The 20024-nt window shown below is 44.4% G+C and overlaps 1 protein-coding gene across 17 annotated transcripts in view; it reads right to left on the reverse strand.

Annotated features, from left to right (window-relative positions):
- The window catches only part of MSI2 (musashi RNA binding protein 2), a 467665-nt gene that overhangs the window by 90554 nt on the left and 357087 nt on the right, over positions 1 to 20024 (reverse strand). For all 17 annotated transcript variants that reach the window (XR_012648120.1, XR_012648119.1, XM_075013754.1 and 14 more), the window contains exon 10: positions 2307 to 2421. Coding sequence is in view for 15 of the 17 variants with exons in the window: in XM_075013754.1 (XP_074869855.1) it covers positions 2307 to 2421 (115 nt within the window). In the remaining 2 variants the exon portion in view is untranslated. The remainder of the gene's footprint in view (positions 1 to 2306; positions 2422 to 20024) is intronic.

A 20024-nucleotide genomic window follows, 5' to 3' on the forward strand; every position in this document is an offset into this window, starting at 1 on the left:
GGAGTGGTGCTCCTCTATGCTGGGGCTGGGAAAGGGGGGAGGACTGCCCTGCACTCACCAGAATCATCGTGGGGCTTGTGCAGGAAGAGACGGATGGAGACAGAGCAGAGGCAGGGAGAGGGCAGGAAGGGGAGAGGCACAGGCATGTGGCTGGTGCTCCCATGCCTCACCTCAGAATCCCTGCACCAGTCACCTCTGCTCCTAGGTATTGTTATATGGCACCAACCACAGTGGAGCTTCAAACTCTGGACTGTGGCTTCTAAACTCGACCCCAATACAAACACAGCAATTATTTATCATTTTTAATGACATCGATTCAACTGTTCACAAGACAGGCATCCCCTGCATCCAAAACCACATCAAAAGGGTGGCTTAAAAATAACAAAATTTAAAAATAGAGAGGTAGGATTATTTCTCCTTTGGCATCTTATGGGATCACATTTTCTAAAAAGCCTTACACATAAACACACACACACACACACACAAGCTGGGATTTCTGGGCAATTGCGTGTCCAGCGCTTCGGGGTGATAAGAACCTCCTCCCTCCAATCTCAAGTCAGAGATGAAAATGGCGAGGGTGGTAATGCTACTTCAAACACCAAGGACCAGGGGCTGGTTACTGGGGCAGGAAATGGAACATTCAACATAATATAGAGGAGACGAGAGTAGAGGATGGACCCACTGGCTGAAGATTTCTGTGGGCTTTAATAGGTCCCTTTCTCCCACAGGGTGAATTCTGTAGAACACTGCTAAGTGGGCAAGGGGGAAGGAAAGAAAAGGTTTCAGGACTGTAGACAATGGAGACAGTGCTGCCTAGTGGACAGAGTATGGCATTGGGACTTGAAAGATCTGGGTTCTATTCTTTGCTCTGCCACTGGTCTTTTGGATGACCTTGGGCAAATTACTTCCCCCCGTGCCTCAGTTTACCCATTGGTGTAATGGGACTAACTCCGTGGGGAGAGATAGCTCAATGGTTTGAGCACTGGCCTGCTAAACGCAGGGTTGTGAGCTCAATCCTTGAGGATACCATTTAGAGGTCTGGAGCAAATAGATTAAAAAAAAAATTTTGTCAAGGAGGATGTTTGGTCCTGCCAAGAGGGCAAGGGACTGAACTCAATGACCTCCTGAAGTCCCTTCCAGCTCAATGAGATGTGTATATCCATATATTTTATTTTACTTATATGTCATTTGTACCTCCTTTGTAAAATGCTTTGGGCTCAACAGATGAAAGAAAGCTGGACTGAGGCTCAGGAGGCCTGGGCTCTGTTCCTTGCTGTGCCGTTGGCTTATGGGTAAACCACATAACGTCCACATATTTTCCAACAGGGTTCTCAATTTTGCCAATGCTCCCCTTTACACCCCCCATCATTATGTACTGGGGGTGGTTAACCAAGCTGCTAAGGGAAGGAACACAAAAGAATATCACACAGATTTTGGGCTGGTTAAGTAAAGAACCAACTCTGTACTGCCTTGGAAACCTCTTCCAGCACCCTTGCTCCCTGAGCAGAGTAGGAGTCAGACAAGGAAAAGTTAAATAGTACAAAGGTGGCTGTGCTTCCGACGTGCAAACAGGAGGGGCGATTGAGCAACACTGTATATTTTTCTAAATACATGACGGCCTTGGATTTGCCGCATCCTGACTTAGTAACTCTGAAGACAGTATATAAAGAGGTTGTCAGATTATACAGAAAGAAGAAACTATCTAGGCAGAAATAAATGAGAACCAATTATAACTAAAAGACCTCCTGCGCAAATAGAATTTTGCCATTAAATATCATTTATCCCATTTAATTAGTATTTTCTGGACACAATGCTCCAAACTAAAATACCGTCCTGTCTCCTTGAAACTTGTAATTATTGTTGCGACCTGCACTATTATGCATCTCCTCGGCTTCCTCCATCTTGCATGCCATTTAAAGCGGCAAGATTTTCAATTATCTATGCTGAGCTGTCAAAGACACCTTTAAGAGAAGGGGAATAATGTGTGACTCAATTCCTCTAAAAAGGAAGAGAGATCATTTTTAGTCAGAATGAACACGCTGTATCTTTCATCATTCTATTTTTGTGAATAAGAGTAAAACAGGCTATTTAAAACATCCATTTAAATGCAAATTTTGATATCCCAGGAAGGAAAAAAAAAAAGTTAATCATTTACCATAGACAGAATTATTTCCCCCACTCCCACCGTTTAAAATTGTGAGTTGCGCACACTCAGTAATTTCCATGCCTCTGCACCTTTAAATGTTCACAATGGGGAAGACAACATAGGCAGATGCTTGTTCTTTCCATGGCTATTTCACACTTACCCAACATTCCCATCCCTAGCATAAAAGCGTCCATGGTATATGGTAATCCTCGTGCCCTTCCTCTTGTCCCTGGTGGAAACATCACTTCTTTAGGTTGTGCTTTCTTACATTCTACCTATTGAGCAGAAACATGTACAAATGAGATGCAAATGAATTCCATGTAAATGTCAAATGCAGAACTGAGCTAGATAAAGGGGAAAAATTACTTTTAGCTTTTTTCTCCCAAATGTGAACTTTAAAATAGTCCACCAGTGTAAACGATCTAAAAAGAATAAAGATGTGCATGTCTCTTTAAACACACAGCAAAACTCTTTTAAAATGATAAATTGCAGGTTTAATAAGTTGTCCTGTTTCTGAAACAAAAACCTACGATTGTTTACTCTCCGATGATTCTTTGCAGGCATGGAATGGATGAAGTCACTGGTACAGTTCTATTACGAGTGATAACAGAAAATGACTATTGGTGATCACTGATCATTACAGAAAGCTTCATTTTAAATGGGAATAAAGAATCAATATTTCTACCCAGCAGAGGCATTCCTTTAAGTCCTACCAGTAAATGACCCATATTCTCTCTCTTCTAGTTACTCCCTTTTTCCTTTGAAGTGTCTTAATACCAGTTGTCACATAACAAGTCTCTTAACTTATCACTTTTTAAAATCTTGCAATCACACGCATAAACAAGAGAGTCTAGTGGTGCTTTGGCAGCATGCACTTCAGAACAGACTCTTGTCTGATATACCAGAAAATCAGACAAAGCCACTAAATAAGGCCTGGACTTAGCAACCAAAAGACTTGGGTTCTAGGCACTGGTTCTGCCACTGACTTGATCCTTAGGCAAATCTCTTCACGCTAAGGCTACACTATTGTTTCTATGTCGGGATACACTTGTACCCCAAAATAGAAACCATGATATGAGGGTTACCAGGAAGCTCAAAATAATCACTTTTTTTTCAAACTCCAGCACAGCATAGCCTGCACTGGGTTTGAATAAGATGCCTCAAAATAAGTTACTTGCAAATTGCGTAACTTATTTCGAGGGAGGGCTACAGTGTAGCCATAGCCTTAGTGAATTTTCTGTCTCCACAAATGGATTTCGAATGAGAGCTCTTTGGAATTGTTTCTTCCTATGTCTGAACAGCAACTAGCACAATGTGGCCTCGATCTTGGTTTGGGGCCTCTTGTCACCATTGTAATGCAAATAAATAAAAGCATCGGCTGGTCGGACCGGGAACTGAACAGGGCAAGCAACCCACAGCAATGCAGAACAGAATTGACAAAGTTTTACATGAGCCCACTGGCCTGCTGGGTTTACTTTGAGTAGGGGAGCGTCTTTCCACAAACCCCACTACTTAAGTGTGCCCAGGTGGGTGTGCTTCTGACATGCAAACAAGTAATTACACCAGACAAAATGAGGGATGTAGGATAATATTGCTAAATGCCTCTGTTCCTAATAGCCCTATCAGTGACTGTGTATTCATTGTCTTGTGAAAACCAACCGCCTGTTCCTAGGCAACCTGATCAGGGAAAATTTCAGGTTTACATAATTTTCATTTAGGTAACATAAAGGTTAACTGACTGTAATGGGAGTATTTTAAACAAAACCACCTACTCTTCCCCTTTCTGCTGCAAACCCCACGACAGATCTTATTTACTTAGCTTGCTCGCAACACTTCACAAAGCAATAATGCTCAGCTGCTGCCAATAACATTGTCAAAACACTCGCATCTTGCCAGCAGATCTGCCAGAAACCATCCAATGCCTCTAGAGTTCTTCTTTATATCACTACAGGTTGAACCACTCTTATCCAAAATGCTCTCTTCTAGCAACATCCGTAATCCAGCATGATTTCAGTTAGCTGGAAGATCCCTTGTCATGGGTGTGAGCCAAGTTTCCTGGGGTCCCTGAAAGTTTGTTTACTGCCACCAGTCCTGGCTCTCAGTGTTCTGTGCTGTTATTTAGCTCTAATTTACCCCTAAATGTCTTCTAAGAGCCCAGTCAGCAGTGGAAGTGTTGGCAATATTCCTAGACAATACTGACCTTCCATTGTCTGGTATTGGTCGGGTGCTGGATTAGAGAGACTCAATTTGTATATTGCCAGTGAGAACCTGGGTCAGGACTTCTCAGGGATATAGTGGCAGAAACGCAGGGAGAGGAAAGGGGAACCACAGGAACAAACTGGAAGTATCCAAGAGTCTTATGATTAAATAGTACTGGGTTCCACATCATAGGGGCTAGAAATAAGGGTGCTACCATGTTGCCTAGCCAGACGTGGTTCCCATTCTATACAGGGTTTATAGTTTGGTTCTGTGACTCTCAGGACTCCCTGCTACGCAAACTGTTCCAGCTCTCTTCTTCCATACTCCCAGCTCTGCCACTGATTTGCTTCATCATCTTCTTCATGTGGCTGCAATTCTCTGCACTTTAGTTTCTATGTCTGTGACGGGGGTACAACAACTCTTCTAGGTATCTCCCTAGTTTTACAACAGACTACATAAAAAAACATTGTAAGGCCAGTACAATCTAAACGTTCACTCAGACAGTGACCTGTTTCTACGGCTTCCCATGCCTTATGTTGAAATGTAAATACAATATTTCTATTCCAATTCATTTATTTGATAATAAGATGGTAGAAAGCCAGCAAGTTTTCAGTAGGACTCTTCCGTGATATTTTTGCATGTTTTTGAAAGGAAGTAGTTTTTAAGTGAATTGTAACTTGGTGGTATGCAAAAAATAAATAAATAAAAAAAATAAAGGGGGTACAGTAATCTGGAAAGGTTACATGGCACTTGTTTCAATACCTCAGATGACCTTAGGACCACATTTCTCAGCTGGTGGTGTGTGTACCCTTAGGGGTATGAGACAGAAATCTCAGGGTACATATAATTTTTTTTTAAAAAGTGTACTTTCTACTAAAACAGGTTGAGAAACACTGTCCTACAGCACAGATGGGTTGGGATAGGAATTCAGCTCTGCGAAATACTTTGAGGTCCTTAGAATTCCAGTGCTACATAAAAGAAAACTACTGTTACCATGAAGGCTTTTTGCTGGATATATGAATTGTAAGTGACCAGTGAAACTGGCTGAAAAAAAAATTTAAAAGGAGGCAAGTGAAATAGATTAAACAGACACTATAAACACGAGAGGCACCTTGAATGGAGACACCCCATCTCTGCATGGTCTGTAAACTCAGACAAAACCATAGAGTCTGGCAGCATTTTCTTCTCTCTTCCATTCAGCAATGGTAGCAGTGACTCCTCACTGAAGGAATACACCCACAGACAGGAGAAACAAGCAAATCACGGACTTCTGCAACCTTTTAAATAAGGGGTCCATTCTCATAGTTTCAGTTTCCCTGCTGTTTAGAGCAGCACAGAGATCAATTTCTGTGGATTTTCCCTCTTCCCCTCTCACCAAAATTGTTATTGGTTTCTAATGTGCAGGGTTGTGTGAATGAGAGTTTCATGGACAGTCACCAGACCGAGCGATACGATTTCACAGTGGCCTCTTTTAAAGAAAGAGATGGAAAAAGAAGGGAAAAAGAAACAAACCGTTCCACATTCTCTCATTCAAAATATCAGCAGAAGCCTCTGGAGTAGTCCATTGCATCTATTTAGACAAGAGGGTGGTGAAGGCCCTGGACTAGGACTCAGACAATATGGGTTTCAATTCCCAGCTGTGCCACATACTTCCTGTATAACCCTAGCCAAGTCACTTAACTCCATGCCTCATGCGTCTCTGGTTTCCATGTGTTTGTGAAATACTCAGATACTATTGAGATAGGGACCATACAAGCATCTAGATAAATATAAAAGAAACAGAGCCAAAAAATAAATGGAAAACAGATCAAACAGAAGAACAGGAGCTACCCCACCCCCTAGCTCAGCTGAGCATCTCCTTTCCTATAAACTCAACCCTGCACTAAAAGACACAAACCTGTTTACTGTGGTAGATAGGTATGAGAGTGGTCCTTAATGCAGGCAGCTTCACCTCACATCAATCCAGGCACATATGAGCTTCCACTGCAGTTCAGAAGGATTTACTTTTCATAAGCTTCTCATGAAGATTTAGGTTCTAACTCCCTCCCCACACCATGTAAAGCACAGGGGAAACCTGCCAGTTATTATTTGCTTGTGTTAGAGAAGCACCGGAGGCTACTTCTTGGTGTACTAGACTCTGTGCAAACACAAGAGAGACAGTCCTGGTCTTCAAGAGTTCACAGTCTCAGTGTTAAAGAATATAGAAAATAGGAGAATACAATAGGTAGGGGGAAAAACAAGGAAACCATGAGATACACCCTCATGAAAACAGTGGTCATAGTGTAATCCATACACCTATTAGATGAGGTTCATTGTCCCATGTAGTGGCACGTAGACCACTTACAGAGAAAGAATGAGTCTCCTCTACGGGCTTGGCTGAGAGCCAGCTGGTGTTTAGCTCAAACTGTACAGGCTCCTACAACAGGCTCCAGGGGTCCCAGGTTGAGTCTGCTTGTGGGTGTTACAATAGCAAGCCAGCTGCACCTAGGTGCTGCTGATTGCCTTTGTTGCCATCATGGCAAAGGAAAATTTTGAGGAAGACCAGAGGGACTGGAATAGGAAACTGACCCTAAATTCATGCAAAATGCTATAAGCGTTGACAAACTTTCAATGACATTTCCAGTGAGTTTCAAGTCTATATGCAGTGTGACAGCCTTCCCACGAATTTAAGTTTTGTAGCCAAAACACTCCCTGGAAACTTGAACGGCCACGGGAAAACAAAATCTTCATACTACTTCCCCTCCGCTCATCCTATAAGAGCAAGGTCCTTCCTCGGGCAACAAGTACACAACACGATCCAGTGTTCTGTGTGTTCTCTCTAGGCACCAGAGGACAAAGTTCAGCAACCACCTCTGCAAACTCCCTGTTTGTTTTTAATCAGACGGCTATTTATACCAATTCAATGTCCTCAGGCAAATTCAAGGGGAGTGATCAGTAGAGGAATATAATTTCATTTCACAACCATATTCTTCAGCTTCACCACTGCTCAAAATGTCACGGAGTCATTGGTTACACCTCAGAGCAGCCTTCATTGCAAATATTCCAAATGATAAAAAACAATCTAGCTTGACTAGATGGCACAATTAACAGGAAAATGAAGTTTGGATTAACACCGTTAGAAACAATAACCCAGTAATTAGCTTCTGCAACCACAAAACAGACTACCGCTGGTTACGGAAAGATGAGCTTAATTTATGATTTTCACAGCCTACAAGGACATAAGGAGAATGTTAGCAAGCTTTGAAGAAGTTTTAACTTGGAATTAAAAGCAAACAAACAAAAAATCAACTGGGGGAAAATGCCACTCTTAAAACTTTGCAACTGAACATAGTATCAACACTAAAGATATTCTCAAAGGAACAAACATTCCTCTGTGATCCAGGAATGGATCCTTATGGATGGAGATTTAATACACATGCAAGACGCTGGATTGGCCACCCTGGTGAAGCTTTACTGTGATCCAGGAAGAAGTGTGTACCACAGAGGCAAAGTAAGATCTCCTTGGATTGTTCGGTCAATTTGCCACCAGTCTGACCTGTAAGGGAGCACCTTCAGCAACAGCTGAACGCTTTTCATCTAAAGATCTCAAACTGCTTGACAGAAAGTGGTTAAACCATTACGATTTGTGTTTTGCTGATGGAGAAACTGAGGCACAAAGGGGGCAGTGATGTGTTCAAGTGGAGCAGGGGCTGGACCAAGAATAAAATCCAAGACTCAGATCACCTGGTTTAGTGCCCTGCCTGAGTAGGCAGTTCACTCCCCATGTTGCTGCAGATCCTTGGTATCTGTCATAGGTTTACGGGGCACCACAACTCTCTGCTGAGACTAACAGCAGAAGAGTCAGCCATTGCTAGCTGCAGAGGTTTTCTTTTTCTTCTTTTTTTGGGATGACAGACCTTTTCGCTGGCAACTCACTGGAGATACCAAACTCATCCCATGGACGTCCTTGAACAGACATTAGAGGGTAACGCACCCACCCGGGCCAGAAAAAGAGTTGCCATAGTATGCGGATGTAAGAAAAGCAGAGCAGTTGGTTACCTATTCCATGCTTCATCGGGCAGCAAATGGTTCGTGCTAGGATGAAATAAAATCCACTGGACCATGTCTAATTTGAAGACAACCATTTAGTATCAGTGACATTACACGAGACAGTCTGGAGCATTTTTACTGAATTGGGAAGCGCCAATGGACTTCACAGAGTGGAATTATATACAGGTATTTCCAAGTTAGGACATTCTGAACTGCTTGGTTGATGTGGACAATCAGCTCATGAATTTGGATATTAAGCAAATTTTTCATTTCAGCTTTTGCTGTTCACCTTAATAATCTCCAGATTTCAGCAGCTTTTCTGTATGCAGGACATTCATCAAATTCATTTACCTGACAAAGGAAGTCTTAACTCTAAGATGAAAATAGCCAAGAAGCTAAAATTACTGGTTTTGTGTACTCTGGCCTTGAGAATTAATATTACACTAGAGTAGTTTTGAGCTGGGACTGAACAGGCAAAATCATTGGAACCATGAATTGTTGAGATGGCCAGTGAATAGCCTGTTGTACCCAGCAAAACAAAATGAGCAGTTAGCTCTCAACATCAGGATGGTTCAGGAAAAGATAGCTACAACTTACCCAGGAAACAAGAGCTACTTCGGGGGAGGCAGTCAGGGACAAGGGGGTATTCTTGCATTCACAATGCGCAAACCACTGTTTACCACTCAAAGACAAGGCAACCTTGTATACCAGCAAAGTGTAACTGACAGCAAGTTGGATTAGTTTACCTGAGATGACATGTCGTTCATGCAACTGCAAGCCACAATTACTTCTCACGTAAAACTAAAATCTCTCTCAGAGAGGTAGTCATATTAGTCTGTAGCTTCAAAAAAAAAAAAAACAAAACCCCCAAGCAGTCCTGCAGCACCTTACAGACTAACAATTTTACTTATTAGGTAACGAGCTTTTGTGGGTAAGACCCCCTTCATCAATCATTTCCTAAAATCTGTATTCACCTAGTAACGGAGTAAAAGCCTCATTACACAGGGGAATACAGGGAAATGTGATGTTTTCTATTGCCTTCTCCCTGCCTATTCAGCTGACTTTGAAAACCCAACCAGGAAATTTTAATCACAGCCTATCCTGAAGTCTGCAGCAGTTAAATGCACCACGTCTATGTTGGCTTTTTGTGTCCTTGTTTTGGAGGAAGGTGGCCGAGTGACAGGCATTCTACCGTGTCCTTTGTTGGACAGATGGGGATCTCAGACTTACTTCGCCTTGTGATCTCCTAGGGAGCGGCTGCCTGGCATTGTGCATTTCCAAGACAAGAGACAAACCTGAGCATTTGCTCCTGAAGCAACTTCACACTGGCCTTGCGTCCCCATTCCTTTCTCCTGCAGGCCTTCAACCAGCCTGAAAGAGAATATATCCCCAGGCAGCGCCTATCATTACTGCCAGACTCTTCATGCTGTGGGCCGCCACAGTGGTGTAACAGCATTGCCCAGAGCCATTAGCAAAGCACTTGGTTTCTAGCTCAACCGACTGGTGAAAGCAAGTTTGGAATGCGGAATTGTGATAAGTAGGGCTGACAGCAACCGCAGGCCCTGGGGCAAAGGGGGCCCCAGCTCTGCCTTCCTGGAAGGGTCGGGGCCTTGACTGGAAAGGGCGGGGCTTCAGGCAGTCAGCCCTTAGTACCACCCAGATTGTGGCACGCACAACCCCCCCAGCCCTCAGAGCCGTGTGGTGCAGCGCTCCAGCACTCTGGTGTCAATTCAAAAGTGGCCAGGGCTCCGGTTACTGCAGAAGGCTCTCTGGGCTGTGGTGCAATTGACCCTTTTTCTCCCTGCGCACCCCCCGCCACCGATTGCTGGGCCTGATCACAATAAGAAGCCAAGTTTTGCTACCGCTTGATGTAGAGAGGCCAATTCTCCCGCCCAGACAGACCAGATGCTACTTGAGGTAATGACGTCTGGTCCAGGAGAGTTGGCAACCTTAGCTCGATGTGATCTGCAGCATTAATACAGCAGTTCCTAGAACTGCCATCATGCCTTGTGGACACTCAATGAAGAGGCAGTCCCTTCCTCCAAGAAACTCACACATTAAAAGCCACCAGGGCCAGTTTTAATGCCAGACACTGGAGTGGGGTCTTTTATGTTTAATTCCTGGCTCTGTTCCCAATTTGATACATGACCTAATTGCAGAAATCTTTTTGTGACTCAGTTTACCCATGTTTAAACGGAGGTAATCGTACCTATCTTGCAGAGTGCTGCTGAGCATAACAAGCGTGTGTGCTTTGAGATGTGCCTACAAAAGGCAATAGAAAAGGACAGGGTCATTATTGAGGCATTAAACAGGGAAGATGCAAGAGTGCTCAAAAGCAGAAAATATTTACATACATACAGAAATAGAGCTCCTCCTGTCCTAGTCATTACCACTTATCTGAGCTAAAACTTTCCATTGGCTGCTTCCCTTCAACCTGTGGGCCTTTAAAATGCCCCGTTATGCATGTCAATTGGCCCAGCCATGGTTACAGCCCAGCTTCAACCTCATGGCCACGTGAAATCACCAACCGCTTCTTGAAGAAAGCATGTGCAGTGATGGCAAGCCCATCAGGTACGTTTTCCTTAAAAACAAACCCTATAAAGAGCCAATTTTTCACAATGTGCTCAGAACACCTGCCTTTCCACATTGCACTCAACTCCAGAGCAGCCTGGGGCACACTGTCACCTACAATAAGACTTACCATTTTTTTTACATTCCTCGTGATTAAAATGCACTTAGAACTACAGGGCAGTGGGGAAGAAAAAGAACAGAGTGAAGAGCAGTAGTGAGACACTTGCAAGAGAGGCAGTGTTGTTTACTAGATGGTACACTGGACTGGGAGGAAGTAATTCTAGATCAGTGCTAGCAAAATATGGCCCGGCGGTCTGATGCAGCCCACTGAACTGCCAGATCTGTCCAGCCATCATCCTATGGCCCAAAACAAACTTCAGGCAAACTCCCTGCCTGTCTCACCCCCACATGCTGCTCAAAGCAGACAGCTGCTTTCTGCATGCCACTCACTGCTTGGGAGGTGAGTGAGGAGGAGATGGAATGGTTTGGTGTTCTAGATGGAATTCCTTCACTGCCTTGGCTATTGTTATTGAAAGCTTTTAGAGGCAGTCCCTGCTGCTTTCTACGTCTATATACAATAGAACCCAGAATTCAGCTGGGGACTCAGACCATGCTATTCTGCTACACCTACTAAACAGACCAGAGCTTTGAAAAAGGGAGCCTGAGCGGGCAGTTGCAGATAACACACAAAGCTTTTAACCTCGAGTTGGGCAGTTACAAAGTAGGCTGCCTGCAGATCGGTCCAGTGATAGCAGAAAGACAAGAAAGGGGACATATCATCTTTTATAAGAACACGTGAGGTTCATTTAAGGGACAAGCTTTGAAGTTACACAGCCACTCTTCTCTAGGTCCGGGAAAGGAAATCAGTGTCTGAGCTAAACATAAACTGGGATGGATTCTTAAGCATAAGGGGCAACATGCTGTAGGCCACTTGAAATATAGCAAGCATTAAGAGAGTGTTATGGAAAAGGAGTCTGAAGCAGGCCTCTAAGGATAAGCAAGTAGGTGTGTGCTATAAATTGTGTTAATGAGCTACAAAATTAGCCCATGGTGTTTGGGATCCATAATTTAAGTTCCCAGACTTGCATTTTGAAGGTGCTGTGCCAGGTCTCCTGGAGCCCTACCGATCAGATATGGAGTGAATGCATTGTGAAAAGAGTTTCCCTCGGGGCTCTGTGGTGTTTGGATATTTTATCATTTTTCTGTGCAAGTTCATTCGAGAGCATAGCAATTGTCTGGCTTCACCCACATAATTGTTGCTGAGGCTTTTAGGGCACTGGATGAGGTATTTGACATGTTGTGATAGGCATGTACAGGTCTCCAGAACCCTGAGAGGTGTGTTGTGGGTCTACTGATCATTGTAGCAGTGGAGGGATGTCTGCACATTTGGCATCTGTTGTTCTGGGACCACTCTGAGTTGGTGTGACATGAAAGTGGGGAGGTTGGTTGAAGGTGAAAGTAGGAGGTTTCACACAGATTTTTTCAGAACGTGGTCCCCATCAAACATGGATGTAGTCGTTTGACAATACCTTGTACGGGTTTCCAGGCAATATTCCTGCTAATCTTTCCACCTATGTGTGGAATAAAATTTATGTGCACCAAGCCGTGCAGATGTGCACCACCAGGAGAAGCCACAAATCCAGCTCTGAGCTCTCTGCTAATCATCTCGGCAGCCTCTGAATCTCTCCCAAGTGGCTGCATAAGTGCACAGTTTACAGAGTACACTGGGTCAAAGGTGGAGTGACAGGTGACAAGTAGGAGTGTTTGGTCAACGGCTATTTTTCCCCTTTATTGACTCAGCTTTGCCCAGGGCATTTGGGTGGCTCTTTCCATGATGCGATATGCTTGTCATAAGGAGTGTCCTTATTTAGCAAAAGTGGTTAAGAGTGTTTGAATACGTATCCTGGAATTTCTCTCTGAAGCAAACTCTGTGGTATTCAACAACTGTAGGGCTTGTCTACATTAGGTGGTCAACCTTCTGGGATTCAATTTAGTGCACCTAGTAGCAACAAGCTACATCAAACCCTGAGGGTTTCTCCCACAGGCCTCCCACTCTGCTGCTGTGCCAGAAATTCAACTTCAGGTAAGTTGACTCCAGCTTCAGAATTCTCACAGCTGGAGTTACGTATCTCAGAGCAGGTCTACTCTAGACGTGAAAATCAACCCCTAGATACGCAATTCCAGAATCTGTCCCATTGATCTCCCTTACTCCTCACGATAATGAGGAGTACAGGGGTTGACTGTCGAGCCCTGATAGTTTGATTTTGTGCGTCCCTGTTAGGTGCAAGAAATTAAGGACTGATTGATCAAGGGTTGATCTCCCAGTAAGTGTAAATGTACCCTTAGATTGAATTTCTTTTGTAATATAGACCTGCCCTCAGTGTGGGTAACAGATTTTTTTGGTGTGGATGGTGTATCTTTGGAGGTAAAGCTCTGTGGGTTACTTATACACAATCATTTGTAGAGTTCCATTACTGAAGCTAATTACAGTATTCCAAGTCTATGAGAACAAAAAGCAGTCAAGTAGCACTTTAAAGACTAGCGAAATAGTTTATTAGATGAGCTTTCATGGGACAGACCCACTTCTTCAGACCATAGCCAGACCAGAACAGACTCAATATTTAAGGCACAGGGAACCAAAAACAGTAAGCAAGGAGCACAAATCAGAAAAAGATAATCAAGGTGAGCAAATCAGAGAGTGGAGGGGTGGGGGTGAGGTCAAGAATTAGATTAAGCCAAGTATGCAGACGAGCCCCTACAGTGACTCAGAAAGTTCCCTGTCCCGGTTTAAACCATGTGTTAATGTGCCGAATTTGAATATAAAAGCCAGCTCGGCTGCTTCCCTTTGTCAATGAGGTTATTTACGCTTTCTGTTCAGAGGATGAAAAGATCATTGTAGGTATTTCAGTATATCACTGATTTCATGGCGCATCTATCCAGGAATTCTCTCTCTATGGTGTACACGATAAGGCTGACATATTGGGAAGCCATCTGAACACCCAGGGCTGTTGCCCCAGTTCGGACAAAATGTTTGCTGCTAAACGTAAAGTTGTGGGCAAAGTTGAAATGGATGAGCGTGGGTGGACTTTTCAGCACTGTACATTATCTTGTGAATATGTCAAGAAGAGAGCAGGACTGTCACGACGAGAGCTGCTGGTGCATAAGGAGGTAACCTCCCAAGTTCAACGATGGAGTTGAGGAGGAGGAGGATAGTTTCGGGAGGAAGTCAGTCGTCTCTTGGAGCAAGCTGGCCCTTTATGCAAAGAGTGCTTTGAAGATTGTTTCTGAGAGAGTCTTGATTTTATTTCAGGAAGAGTGCTGTGGCCTAATACAATGGGTCTGCCTGGGTTTCCCTGTTTGTGGCCCTTGGGAAGCATGGCCCTGGGATGGCTTATAGAGTTTTTCCTGCAATTCTTTGGAAGGATTTCATGGCACCTTTAAATTTCTGCGTAAACTCTGTGCGTGCGTGCATGCTGTCTTTTGGCCTTGTAGATGTTATTGTGGTTAGGGACTCAGGTGGTACTCACTTTGTCAACTAGTTTGACCACCAGTTTGGTGGCTCGATTTCAGGGACTGCATAGCTAACTTTTAGCTTGTCATTTTTAATCTATTCCTCTTTAGAGAGGAAGTTACCAACACCACTGGCTCCTATGTATGAGTGAACGGCGAAGCCCCAATTCAGTACTTCAGTCTTAATCCAAAACCCATACAAGTCAGAGTCCTTCCATTGACTGCATATCAAATCCCTAGCGGAAAAAACATCCACAGCGTGAGACAATCTCTCTGTGGTATGAACACAGACTCTGAGCACCAGTTGGGCCTTTCTCGCTGAACTAATGATTAATCCCTAGAGGCAGGTACATCTATGGTCAGGGTGTAAACAGGGGTGGGCAGTGTGGACATGCTAATCTAAGATGCTGTCTTTGCTGAAAATATTACAATTTGAACCTCTCTAATCCAGATCTACCATCCAGCAACATTTGTAATCCGGCATGATTTTAGTTGGTTGGATGACCACTAATCATGGGTGTGGCCAAATTTCCTGTGGTCCCATAAAGTTAGTTTACAGCCACCAGCCCTAGCTCTCAGTGTTCTGTGCTATTATTTAGCTGTAATTTACCCTTGAATGCCTTCTAAGAGCCCAGTAAGCAGTGGAAGAGTTAGTAATGCTGCTAGACAATATTGGTCTCCTGTGGTCCGGCAAATTCTCCGGTCTGGCACCCATCAGGTCCTGAGGGTGCTGGACTAGAGAGGTTCAACCTGGATATAAGGGGCTGGGGGAAGTAGGACCTCCAGAGCTGACAAACCAGGGCCAGTTTTCAAATGTGCTAAATTCTCTTATACTTTATGGGCATATGAAGGATAAACAGAAGTTTGAAAGAAATTCATGAGCTAATGCATCTATTCATCAATGCTAAAGCATCCTATCATTTTTGTTAGCCAACCCCTCACCCCCTTCCCACCCTGATCCACCTGGTCTAACATTTAGCACATAAATCACTTGGGCCAAGGACTGTTTATTCTCTGGCTGCACAGCACTAGGTGTAATGGGGCCCTGATGTGGTCAAAACTACTACAATATAAATGATAAATACTAATATCTACTGCATTCTACATCCCAGTGAAAAATCAATTTTAAAGAGCACGACTTTATCCTACATACCCCCTGCCCCCATGCAACACAGACAACACGCTCCATTTCTATTTGCAAAATAGACTGCTCATGTAGGAAAAGCATATTCTTGGATTTTTTAAAATGTTTGGCGATAATCTTACTCCCACATAAATTCAGAGTTTCATTTATTAAATGCCTCGCTGGCATTTTCTTTTTCGCTTTCATGCAGCCCATTTACTATTGCGTCTGACATTCTCAGCTTTATAAATGGCAACAGAGGCAGAATGGATGAGCTAAAATTAGCTTACAAGTGAGAAGCGAAGCTAGAAATAGGCTCACAAACAACAGTAGCCAAGTTACCTTGGTTTTCTCACTCTGTGGAATGACAGTTTGTTGAAGATGGGAAAGAGAGAGTGCCCAACGTTATGAACTTTCATTGTTAAATCCTCAAGTGTAGTCGTGACGGCTGCTCTCTTTGCTGACAGAGCAGGGTATCTCCAGAACGAAAAGCTGGTGTTGTTACAGCTAGAGCCTAACAGACCAGGCTCTTTTGGGTTTTTTTGGTGGTGGGGGAGTGTTTGTGGCCTGCAACTACTTGTATCCTCTGCAAATTTGCACGCAGGGGGAACCTATAACACACAAACACGTACCGGCGGGTGGCACAGTGATCATCCCAGGACGGATTTCTAGCTGCTCAAGTTATGCACTTTCCCGAGTCGTGATCCATGTCTCAGCCACACGTCAGCACTAGGCGCCTGCACCCGCTCTGCTTCCCACCCCCACGCAGGCCCTCTCTTCTTTGTGGACTTGCTCATTCATCCACAGGCACATCAGCAATGCCATGAGTCAGTCCTGTGTACACCTCCTGCATCATCTACTGTCTTGTGGGCAGCTTTTAAAAATTAGTTCAGTGAAAGAAGTGACCAAAAAAAAAAACCAAACCAAGAACCCAAAACTGCTGGGAGCATCATGGTCTTTGTATCGTGCTCGGAGTAGGTATGACATGTTTGGCAAAGATTCATTGTAATCATCCACGCCACTGAACCACAAGAGCCAAGACCTTTTCATCCCCTTCTCAATGCAAAGCTCCAGTGATGTTTTCACCCACCCCACCTTCATCGTACCAGGCCCTTCCCCTGAGATTCCTGAAGTGTCCTTTAGCAGGTCTCCCACCCACTCCTCTTACACGGCATGTGGACAAATAGCTGGGTAAAATTTCACAGCCGAACCAGACGCTGGCTGAAATGAGCCGTTGGTGAACTAGAGACTCTGGGCTGCTGCACTGAAAAACTCCCCTCCCCCTCCCATGGCCTTCCTTGAATTGCCTTCTGGGGCAGGGCTCAGCGAACATCTCAGCACCACCAGGGGGTCTGTTTGTGCCTCTCTCTTGCCCAAGCGGAGGAACTGGTGTTAAGACTAATGTTGCGTAGGGTCTCTCAGGCGAGGTCTACACTAGACCTTAAAGTCGATTGTAGATATGCAATTCTAGCTATGGCAATTGTGTAGCTAGAATTGACTTATCTATGATCGACTTACCTGGTTGTCCTCACTGAGGAAGGCCAATGGGAGAAACTCTCCTGACGACCTCTCCTACTCTTTGTTGACGCTGAGGAGTACGGGGTCGACTGTTGACCCCAACAGGTCGATTTCGCATGTCTCTGCTAGCCATGTGACATCAAACCCCAGAAGGTTGACCCTGACCGGGTCGATCTGCTACCTAGTGAAAACATACCTCAGCCTTATAGGATTACAGGCCCAGTAAATATGGCAACAGCAGCACTGAAGGAGAGTCTAGCTCAGCAATGCCAGAAAAGGAGATCAGAACATGTTGGGAAGGGAGGAACTGGCCAGATATCCTCTGAATACATGGAAGTAGAGGGGACAAATAGCTACCAGTTGCTTAAGTGGGACCCATGAAGACCACACCTGGGTTGAGGTTCTGCCTTTGATATCCGATAAGCAGAATCCCAGAGAGGCCGACTGGCCCACTTGCTCTGCCTAAGTCTGCAGCAGGACCAGGAAGCCGTCCGAACAAATGGTCTCTGTCCTGTTGCTGCTCCCTGGCATCCAGACCTGGTATAACTCCTGGCATCTGACTTGTGGTTCTGCTCTCCAGTTTGTCTCCTGCCTCTGACCTCCTGTAGTCCGTCTCATGACTGCCAACTCTGGCCCTGATTGCTAGGCCTGGCTGCCCATTGCCTGACCATTAGATGCACATTGCAGAATACAGACCTAAACCTCCTCCTACCTATGGCCCAGGTGGCCGTTTATAAAACCAGGGAGCAGAGGTTGGCTGAAGAAGGGGCCTGTAACTATGGGGCCTAATTCCATTCCTGCATCCAGGCAGAATTCCTCTGCCTGCCATCCGCTAGCTCCCTTGATGCTTTTGAGGAGCAGTGGGCGCTGCCCAGGACCCTCTGCTCAGTGCCCCAAACTGATTCCCTCATTTTAGGCCATTGATCATCAAGCCTGCCCCATTTTCTCTGTATTTGTCCCCAAGCTCAGTGGATCCTTCCCATAGACTTCAGGGTATCCTTTAGCCTTAAGCCTGCCCACACCCCAGATCCCAATAGGAATACAGAGCTAAATTTCTGGGGTCACCACACTGGGCAAAGGAACCTGAGAACACACAAACCAAGTACTCCTTGGAAGGAACGTCCGTAAGAGGTGTGGAAAGCCACCGAGCCTTCCCCATGATGCCAGGGCTGCAGAGCCACCAAAGCCAAAAGGAGCCCTGTAGTGGAAAGCTAAGAGCCAGCTGAAAACTGTTCCCTAGTCCCCACTCAAGCCAGGTGGAAAGGGAACACCAACATCACACCCATGGAGAACTGTGTATTGTACAATCCCCCAACGGTACTGAGAAGCTACTAAACAAGAGCAGGAACTGAGAAGTTCAGGTGCTGCCTCCCAAGCAATGCCTTGCACTTGTAAACTGGCCGAGCCAACCATCAGTGCATGGTTTTTGTGTGTGTGAGTGTGAGAGAGAGAGAGAGAGAGAGAGAACCTGTGACAGACAGGAACGCTCTACTGCTTCCACAGAAACGTAGCTGTGCGAGTCTGTATCTGCACAAACCAAAAAGCCGTCCTAGAGCACTTTAAAGACTAACAAAATAATTTATTAGGTGGCTAGCTTTCATGGGAAAGACCCACTTCAGATCTGGAAATGTCTACAGGAAATTTTGCAACACATTTGAAAGAATGGAATTTTCAGATGTGTTTTGTGTCGACTTAACTCTATCCCTTCAAAATTCGATGACACCCTAAAATTGTTTCCAAGGGAGTCAATAGTGACTTCAATGACAGCAGAATTAGGCCAAGGTTGAGTGCTTTTTAACATCCACCTGTCCCGTGCAGCGAAAGAAAGGTGCAATTTGTCTGAGATTCTGCCACCAACATGGCATTCCATTATGAATACATCAAATGAAGTGTCTTGGGTTGCTGCTCACTCATTTTGTCCTGCCAATGTGATGTTGCTGAAGTTAAGTTGGACTCTACTTTGCATTTCCTTTTGATCCCACATCTGTATTACGCTAAGTGGCTCGCCAGAGGCCACAAAGTGATGCTAATTTACATCAGGTAAGAATCTGAATCAAAGAAAAACCACATAGTGTGAAATAACTGAAGTCATCTCCCAGACTTTTTCTGCCTGGCTGTAAATTTCACATTCCATCCATTGCTGGTGGATAATAATAAAAGAGAACAATAAAACGCCTACATGAATGTGACATTAAGAATAACGCAGCAGGAATTTGTGTAACAGAAAAGAGTGCATCTCTCATCCATTGGGATTCACTGAGTGGATCACCAAAACAGTAAATAAGGGAAAATGGGTTGACCTTATTTATTTAAACGTCTGAAAACCTTTTGACAAAAACCTTCGTGAGAGGCTGTGAAGGAAACTAAGTAGTCACAGAGAGGTAGCCATGCTAGTCTATATACTACATACATATACACACATACACTTTTTGGTTTTAAGTAGCAACACGGTGAGAGGTACTGTTCTGCCATGCAGGTTAGAAAGCTCCTGTTGATGTGCTCTTACAAGGAATAATCACCATACTCTCAAGATTTAAAGATCACTTTAAGTGTTCTCATTGAATCTTTACAGCTGTTACTCAGCAGACAGTGTTGCCTACTGGTTAGAGTGTAAGGCATCACAAGAACAGGGTTCTCATCCCAGATTGGTCACTGACCAGTGGGGTGACCTTGGGCAGGTCACTTTGCCTCTTCATTGCTCAGTTTAAAAATAATGGCAGGGGGAGTAAGAGACTTCCCAACCTCCTTCATAAAGTGCTTTGAGATCTACTGATGAAAAGTGCTATATAAGAATTACTTTTTATGCTTCTGTTTGCCCTGCACCCGTTTGTCCTCAATCCCAATTAAGGTTTTCCTTAAATAAAACTGTGGTGTCCAACATGCTAGCCACTAGCCACATGAGGGCTATTTGGATGGTTGAAAGTGACT

Source organism: Carettochelys insculpta, chromosome 19 (genome assembly GCF_033958435.1).
Source record: "Carettochelys insculpta isolate YL-2023 chromosome 19, ASM3395843v1, whole genome shotgun sequence".
In the NCBI taxonomy this organism is placed as follows: domain Eukaryota; kingdom Metazoa; phylum Chordata; order Testudines; family Carettochelyidae; genus Carettochelys; species Carettochelys insculpta.